General features: G+C 34.1%; 1 protein-coding gene across 1 annotated transcript in view; it reads right to left on the bottom strand.

The window, feature by feature from the left end:
• Positions 1 to 3,244: 3,244 nt before the first annotated feature.
• LOC106099475 (leucine-rich repeat and calponin homology domain-containing protein 1-like) overlaps positions 3,245 to 9,071 on the bottom strand; it is a 36,055-nt gene continuing 30,228 nt past the window's right edge. Inside the window, exons 6-10 of the mRNA XM_013278034.1 lie at positions 7,949 to 8,114; positions 6,885 to 7,584; positions 6,448 to 6,585; positions 5,890 to 5,967; positions 3,245 to 5,255 (exon numbers count right to left, since the gene is read on the bottom strand). Coding sequence (XP_013133488.1) covers positions 4,563 to 5,255; positions 5,890 to 5,967; positions 6,448 to 6,585; positions 6,885 to 7,584; positions 7,949 to 8,114 — 1,775 coding nt within the window. The 3' untranslated portion in view covers positions 3,245 to 4,562. The remainder of the gene's footprint in view (positions 5,256 to 5,889; positions 5,968 to 6,447; positions 6,586 to 6,884; positions 7,585 to 7,948; positions 8,115 to 9,071) is intronic.

The raw sequence follows: 9,071 nt of genomic DNA, 5'->3' as shown, positions 1-9,071 counted from the left end.
CGGGCCATAATCAATCCTTCTAATGACATTGACAGCTGTCAGAGATGTGACATGCCAATAATCTAGTGTTGCGCCAATTCTACACCGCGGTACTAATTTTCTTCTTAACACTAGTTTCCAATTTATTTTAAAAAAAAACGAAGTAAATGACGCAATTCTTATAAATAGTTCCTTTGTAAATTCTAACATCACAGTAACTTATATAAAAGCGTTTTCGACAATTATTTTTTACTTTAGGAACCTACAAATAATAAGCACTCTTGCAAACCTTAGACTAAACTATCACAAAACTGTCTAGTCAGCTTTGATTCATATGAACTTATAGGTGTGCACACTGCTCGATTTTTAGTTGTGCAACTAAACGGTCGAATTGGCTGCGAAACAATCGACAATCGTACAACTGTTTTGCGATAGTTTAGTCAAAGGTGTGCCCGCTCTTAATAACTACTTACGAATTTTGTGTTGCATCAAGAAAACATTAACATAAACTTATATCTTAGTAAATAAAAAAAAAACGAACTTCAGGAATAAAAAGATTACAAACAAACTGATGTTTCGAGTTAGTGATAAATACTTTTGAGGTTATTTTTAGTGATTAAATAAAACACAGATAATGCCAATAAGAAATTTATTTAGAGAGAAATTGTAAGTACATACAAAAAGTACAATCGTAAAACTTACAAAAAAACGTACAATCAGAAACATAAAAATGCAGACAGTACACACAGTACTAGTAAAATGCTATATTAAATTCGAATCTCATAATACTGAACCAAAATCTTTTTCGTTACAATATATTTTTAGTATAGTTAATTCAAATAAAAAGGTCAGATTTTAATGCACTATTTGTATTTTGGCAATTGGCAAGAGAATCATGAAATAAAAATATAATATCTAACGGCATATATTTATTGTCTTTTATATTTGATGTTCAATTTTATAGCTTGACCAGGAATATAAAATTCATTATTGTATCAAAATAATTATTTGCCGTACTTATAATTGTGATATGGACATGTTATGCGACGAGACGATGGGACATATACCAGAAAGTGTTAAGAATGAATGTGGATGGCTACAAAGGAAAAGGAAGACTGAAGAAAGTATGGATGGATTGTGTGAAAGAGGATATGCTTAAAGGAGCGGTTTCAGATATGACGGCTGATAGAGTATGGAAGAGAAGCACGTACTGTGCCGACCCTCCATAAGGGACAAGGGCAAGTTGATGATGACTTTTGGAATGTTGTTGAATGTGGAATTGGTGATTAGGAAATTGGGAAGGATTTCTATTTTCCTGGTCATATTAATATTAAATTAGGAAAAATCATCAATTACATTAGAAAAAGTTTTTTTTTATATTAAGTACTTTTGGAAGCCTATAATAGTTACTTTATTTTTTATTTAATAGTATAGATTACTTCTATTTACGATATTCACTAAAGACAATTCAATAACACTTATAACTCACATATTTATATCTCCAATACTAATTTGTGCATCGAATAAATTATTTATAGCGTATTTGAAACAAAGTGATTTCATTAGTGCGGTTAATAAGATTTTTTATCAGTGTTTAAAAAATAAAATAAAAAAAATAAATAGTGCATTAAAACCAGACATTAAACTACAGTACCCAAGCACCACAAGCTATTGAATATAATCTGTATAAGCATAAATATATTAAATATTTCTTAATAATAGCGTTGTACTGGAAATTTAAAGCTCAAAATAATAAAGCAAACTGGGTATCAAAATCACACGACAACTTCAAGAATTAGTTGAATTCGAAAACTACTATAGAGATATTCAAATATTGGAGGCTTTAGACACGTACGTTGTCACTAGGAAGAAATCAAGGATATAGTGCGCGTGACCTTGAGCCTAAAGATTCTTGAAAAATACTATAATTAAAATTAACAATAGTAATTAAATACAATGCAAGTCTACGCTAGTTTTTTTCAGTTGTTTTAAATAACAAGAGAGTAATAACGGAATGATGATGTTTTTGTATTGCAAGTGACAGGGGAAAGATGTCAAGGACTATGCACTGGAGTAGAGATATTTAAATATATTTTTACTTTACAATTATTTAGATTTTAATATTTCTTAACCAGTAGATTTAAACCAAACATAAGAATTTTCTTTAGGTACAATCGTGGAAATCCGCGGTGTTCCACATATGAAAAATAACCTTATTCTTTGCAAAGAAACAAACTCCGCCTCTTACAAATAACCAATTAGGTAAACTACGGAATAATAAAACAGTAAGTAGCATTAAGTTGTCGTGTTAAGTACATTTCAAAACTGTTAGTATATTAGTTAGTATAGTATAATAACATACAATTAAGTGCAAAAAACACAGTAAACATATTAAAGAATAATGTCTTTATAATATTAAATTTCTTTGGAATGCTTATTAAAATATTCAATAAGTGATTCAACTCAGCGAATAGATACAAAAAAAGTAACTGCTTTTTGGCGTCTAATCAATTCCATATTGCTTTTATTTATAACAAGTTAATGTAGCTTTTTAATTCTTAACTATGGCAAGAATGTAAGCTATTCCACTCAATTGCTTCGCTAAGTTACATCACTATTATAAATGCATTTAAAATACACGTGCCATTGTCCAATAACATGACATTTGAGTGTAATGACGTCACACGTTCATAAGTAATAAAAATACTGGACATTCGAACACGAATTAAGAGGAGCGCTGCTGCGGATGTCATGTTATTGTGACCGGGTTGCACGTCGTTCAATACATAGTATTGGCATCGTTCGTTAATCAGCTTCGATATATATGTATAATTATATACATACATTAAATATTTTGTCTTTTATTATAATCTGTCAAATAGCTACACAGAAAAGCCTCAAAATACAGTCTAAACTACATTACTAAGGAAAAGGACTGATTACAACCAAATATACAAGTTTCAAAATTCCTTACTTTGTATTTAATGAATTGTAAAAAACTACTATTTTTAATCAAAAGTAGTAAATATTAATATTAATTTCATTAATTTATGTGAAAATTATTTTCGTGGTGGACACTTTTCTGCCTATCATCATTTATTTTTGAAAGAATTATATAATCTTTATTTCAAATGTAGTTTCTTTTAGTCATCTTTGGTTGCAATACAGTCCACATAAAACACTAACAACCTTACAAATAAACGATGTATAAAAACTTAGGAATAAATTGAGTATAAGGAAATATTAGTACTAATATTTGATACTTAGTTTATTCCTAAGTTTAACTTTATACTGCGTTTATTTGTAATGTTGTAATTTGTTTTGCATTATTAATACAATAACGATATGATTTAAGGCATATTCTTATTATATAAGAAAACAGAACTACAATCGCTAAGCTACATATCCCAATATTATATAAGTTATATCTTGAACATTTCGCACCAAAGTTCAGAAAGTTGTACTCAGTTAATAAAAGGGCCATGGAAAAGATTACTATAGGAAAATCATTATTATTAATAATATAATAATTGTTATTATTATTAATAATAATAATGATTAAAAACCGATGATACAAACATTGATTTTAAAGTCCAAAATCTTGAATTTTCCTATGGCCTTGTGAGGTAATGTGCGTGTATTTTTAAACTACCCAACATTTTTTTTCTTAGTAACTTTTTCAATTATTATAAAAAAGGGAAACCCTACAGTCTTAGGTTAGGATCAAAAGATCCGGGCAGTGAATAAATATTAAAAGCAAAGCATTCTACATTGGAAGTAAACATTGCAAAAGGTACTACTCAAAAAATTACATCATTTAAATAATTTACAAATCTTAATATACATTTACATAAACAATAAACTTATAAAAGAAAATTCCCAAAAAACAAAACAATCCTGAGATCCTTGGACAAGAAAAAACAAATCTTTTCATACAACGCATTTCATAGCCAATCAAAATCATTTTTAAGTTACCACATAGCTTAAAAATCTATACCAATATTAATAACAACCCAAATTAATAAAAGAAAATATAACCCATATAACTAAATTAAATTGATTAGTTGTCTACCCTTCCCGTTTAAAATCAAATTCCTCAACTCAGTCTCCATCCAAAAAAATTCAATTCGTAAAACACTAACATCGGCCTCAAAATTACATTTCAGACCGTAATCACAGTTCACTGGAGTAAGGCAACACTTTATTAAGTCAAATGCAATAAATAAGCTCCCACACTTAATAAACAACACAACTTAATAAAAAAAAATCGAGATATTGAAAATTTTGTAATAAAGTACAATCAGGGCACTTTGCAGTGCTACCAAATCAGAAAATTTGCCTTGTTCCTCTCAACAAGACAAACTCCGTCTCTTACAAAAAAAAAAATCAATTAGACAGCTGTGAGCTGTGCAAGTGACGGAATAATAAAAAACAAACACTTAGCTGTACCACTGTTTCTTTCGTACAAATTTAAAAGCTGCGTTCTTTTGGTCATTGTTTCGAAATTCGTACACCGTCAAATTCCTTGATAGTACAACTTTACTGAATACAAGTAGTGTGGGAGCTTAATTTCGTTACAAAAATTACAATGGAAATATTATAAGTAGAATGGCTGACACGAAGAATGTACCGAGACATAACCAAGTGACCAATATCCTATGTTCTCTTTCCTTCTCCGTTTCTACGTACGGCATCATTTCGCTGTTTATATTATTCTGCAAATCTAGATTTAATTTATCTCTATCATACCTTCCTTCTTGATTTTCGATAATTTCCACTGGAAAATCAACTTCATCCGTGTCGTAAATTTCCAAGTTTTCACTCTGGAGTACTCCACTGCCTTTGCAAAACGGTGTCACAAATTGTATCCTATTATTTACGTAATAAGGTCCTCTATTCCTTACACCGTCGTAAACGGGCGAGTATCCGTCATTATGGTTATTTTCATTATTATTTTCGTAATTCAAATGGAATTCTTCCGATTCATCTATTGTATTATTCGCGTAGTCTATAAAGTTAAAATTACTTATGCATCTATCTTCTTCATATCTGTTCCTTTGGTGGACTTCGATAGTATCTGGTGTTTGGGGGTCTGTATCTTCGATATCGTTAGCGTTTTGGGGGTCGGTTTGTATATCAGTTGCGGAGTGCGGTGTGGCGTGTGTGAGGGCGGCGACGGTGCAGGCGAGCGGGCGCACACTGACCCCCCGCGCCCCCTGCACCCCCAGCCCCGCACTGCCCACCCCCAATATGTCTGCGGGCGAACAGATGAGCTCCTGCAACACACGCCACCCCACTCTTAGTTCATACAATGTGCTGTGCAACAGATAACAAACAGACCCTGCAAATTACGGACACGCGAACGGTAATGCACTTTTACACGGAACTTTATTTGCAACGAGCTGTCGCCCGCAAACTTCGTTAGCGTGGATATATAAAAAAAATCATCCATAACATTCCCGCGTGAATCTACCTTCTACCAGCTATCTTTCAAAGTCCCGTCCAAATTGGTTCACCCTTTCCAGAGATAGCGCTCCGAGCGCCATTTTGACAGCGATGAATGAAAAAAAAAGTAGCCCATAACATGCCTGTCTATGTCAGTTACCCTTATGAAAGTGCGGTGGAAATTGACTCAACTGTTTCGGAGATTACCCGAAACAAACCCAATTTGTGGACAGGCAGACAAACAAAAACTTTACAAACGCGATTTTCGTTATCAGCAACGCAAATACATTATCTTCCCGAAATCTGGATTTTTTTTTTCGATAATACAAACAGACACTCCAATTTTATTATATAGATTGGATACCGAGTAATTTTAATGAACACCGATTAAACATAATGTTATGTGGGAAATTACAGATAATATTAAAATTCATATAGTAAACATCAAAAGCAAAATATAATCACCTCTTCAACTCCAATCTTCCGACACGCCTCCAAGAAATTGTCGACGTTCCTTCTACACCGCGCCATTGTTAGTTTAGGCTGGAACAAAACAAACATTAACTTTTAAAATAGATTTTAATTACACAAATAGTAGTTGGATTTATCAGCAAGCATCAGTCTATTTCTATACTAATATCACAATTAGGGTTTTTTTGTTTTTTTTTTTGTATTGAAATAACTCATATAATACTTGGCCGATTTTAAAAATGTTTATGAGTACAAGTACAACAACACAGTACAAGTTGGTAACAAGCGTACCAACTTACGAGAAACAGCTAGTCATATACAATAATTTATACTAAACATTACGACATTTATTATTAAGTGACAAAGGAACACAAATCTTAGTTTATTTAATTGCAAGGCATTTAAAATTAGTCTCTAAAACCCTTTTTTGCAGTGGGCATGGCAGTGGGAGTGACAATAGCTTTTTTGTCTGTTTTTTTTGCAGGGGCGTGTCAGAGGGCGTGGCAGTAACTTTTCTGCAGGGGTGTGCCGTGTGGCAGGGTAGGGGCGTACCTGTGCAGGGGAGGGCACGTGCACGGAGGCGACGGCGCGCGGCCGCACGTGGTTGGCGAGGTGGCACAGCACCACGCCGTCCGCCAGCACCGCCGGCAGCTGCTCCGGCAGAGACATCTTCAGACGGGACTCTATTATCTACACATAGAAGTATTATTAATTTAAACAACAATTACGAAACAAAGTAGTAATCGACTTACAGGCCATCTAAAAGTCATCTGTAATTGCTTATGCGTTGTCTACCCTTAATAGTGGACAAGACGTTTTAATAGATGATTTTACTTCTGGAAAATGCAATTTTTCATCTATTATTTATAATATAAAACGGGGAAAAGGGAAAAGGGATTGAAATTTGGCCTACAGCATGCACAAACTTGAAGAAATGCTGGTAGTCACTTTAGAAGTTTGCTGTGAAATTTGAAAGACATTATATTTACCGTCCTCAGCTGGTCGAGAAGTTCGCTCTCCTCCTTCTGCTTGTCAAACTCCCTCTTCATGGTGAAGCTGAGCTTGTCGAGCGGCGCGTCCTTATTCCAGGCCATCTTAGAGGCCGGCTTGGGCGCCGCACCTTTCAAGTACGATACAGTCGTCGTGAGCAGTCTGGCCCCCTCCCCCCCACCAGTCTGCCTCGGTATATTAGATTTTGTGCCTATACTATTATATCCTAAAGTATTCGTGGGCGATTTTGTCGGTGATGTTGGTTTTATATAAGTGTCTGTCTGTCCGTTGACGCGTGCGTAGTCCACGTTCCCATTCACAGATGTGTACATTTTGTTAACATTTCTAGACGGGACTACTTTTTGTACTGGTCTCTTGTTGGTTTCTTCTGTTTTTTCGCTGTTTCCGTTCTGATTTTGGTATCTCCGCGGAGTCGAGTGGAGTAATGGGGAGTTTGGTACTTGTGAAGTGTTTGGTGTTGAGGATGTTGTGGAGTTGGAGGATAAAGAGCGGTTGTACAGGTTAGGGGATACGTTACTGTAGCCGTTGACAGGGGAATGCGGGGCGGAGGATCGCTGGAAGTGGACGGGACTCTGGCTCTGCGAGTGCGGGGAGGAGTCCAGTTCGGGGGAGGGTTGCTCTGTGCGGGGCCGGTAGATGTCTTGCTGGCGTTGCTGTCTTAGGGCTTCTTTGTATTGTCTGGAAACGCGAAAGTACAATTGTAAGAGTTTGTTATTACTGGTATTAGAACAGTCAGATTGAAAACATTCATGTTGCAAGCAAATAGCGCGTAATTTCTTAATTAGCGATTTAATCTACGAACTAATGAATGTTTGCAATTTGGCTGTTAAAAAAAAGCTCGAAATGACACTTAGATGAATTAGAGCCATTCAAATTAGGTAATAGCAAAAATGTTAGCTAGATAATAAAATATACAAATAACCAGTGATATTTAACATTTGTTTTTGTTAGTATGAATGTACAGTTAGCGTCAGACCCAAGTGTCATTGCAGCAGAAAGCGAGTGCGAGATGCAGGCGAGGTGCGTATGAGAGGCGAGGTACCTGTACGTTTGCTGATGTGCTAATTTACTCTTATCGTCGCCGTTTGAAATGTTCCCTTCGGGTGATATACGGAGGCTGAAAGGGACAACACCGGGGGTTAATATAAAAGAGGGTCGGAGTAAATGTGACGAAGGGAATGGTAATGCCGGTGAAAACGGTCTAGATTAAATTTTGTTTCTTTACCTCTGTTTCAGCCAATGCAAGAGAAATAGAAGAAATTCGAAAAGATAATTATACTAATTCTAGTACTAATATGTACACTAAACTAGGTAATATCTACACACCAATACAACTTGTACTAATTTGTAAATTACGAAATTCAAATATTTATATTTAGTCCATTATGATTTAGTTTAAATTATTTTAATTCAAGAGATTTAATCTATGGTAAAACAACTAAATCATAAAACATACGTTTATAACTGCAAAGCGATATTCTTTGATCGCAAAATCCTAACAAGATCTAAAAATTTTCAAGACATTTTAAAATCAAATAATTTCGTAATAATTTTATGGCAACCCTTGTTTATTTTATGCTTAAATAACAATAAAAATCGTAGCACTGTCGTCCATAATAATCATGCATTTAAACATATCTTTTACCAAATAATTCTTTACATAAATATTTTACAATAATTTCCCGCATGCGCCTTATAGTAACTTAATATTAAGCATGTTTTTATTTATCTAAATGTATGCCAATGGGTATAATAAATATCTGTAATTACATACAACATAACAGAAAATTGCTTGTCTTTTTTTATTTTTTTGTATAACATAAGGTGGCAAACGAGCAAGCGGCCACCTGAATCCGAAATGGCGAAGCGACCGCTGCCCATAGACATCCGCAATTGCAGATGTCTATGTCTATGTCTATGTGAATGTCTTACGATAAGTACTGAAAAATACTTTATAAATCGATTCGATTTAGATAAATTTAATAGTCAGAGATAAAATTTTCAATAAGAACTTTGTATTTAAAATAAAAATCATGTAGCATAAAAATATGACTACTCTTCTAAAGTGATCATTGACCTGTAGTTAGTAACCCTAACAACCGTGAACCCCCCACTATCATAAAATCTACAAATAAACACTTCTAAAGTCACCAGTATAATACAAT

Source organism: Papilio polytes, unplaced genomic scaffold (genome assembly GCF_000836215.1).
Source record: "Papilio polytes unplaced genomic scaffold, Ppol_1.0 DF824102.1, whole genome shotgun sequence".
NCBI classification, from domain to species: domain Eukaryota; kingdom Metazoa; phylum Arthropoda; class Insecta; order Lepidoptera; family Papilionidae; genus Papilio; species Papilio polytes.
The sequence above is the reverse complement of the archived record's forward strand: the minus strand, read 5'-3'. Positions and strand labels throughout refer to the sequence as shown.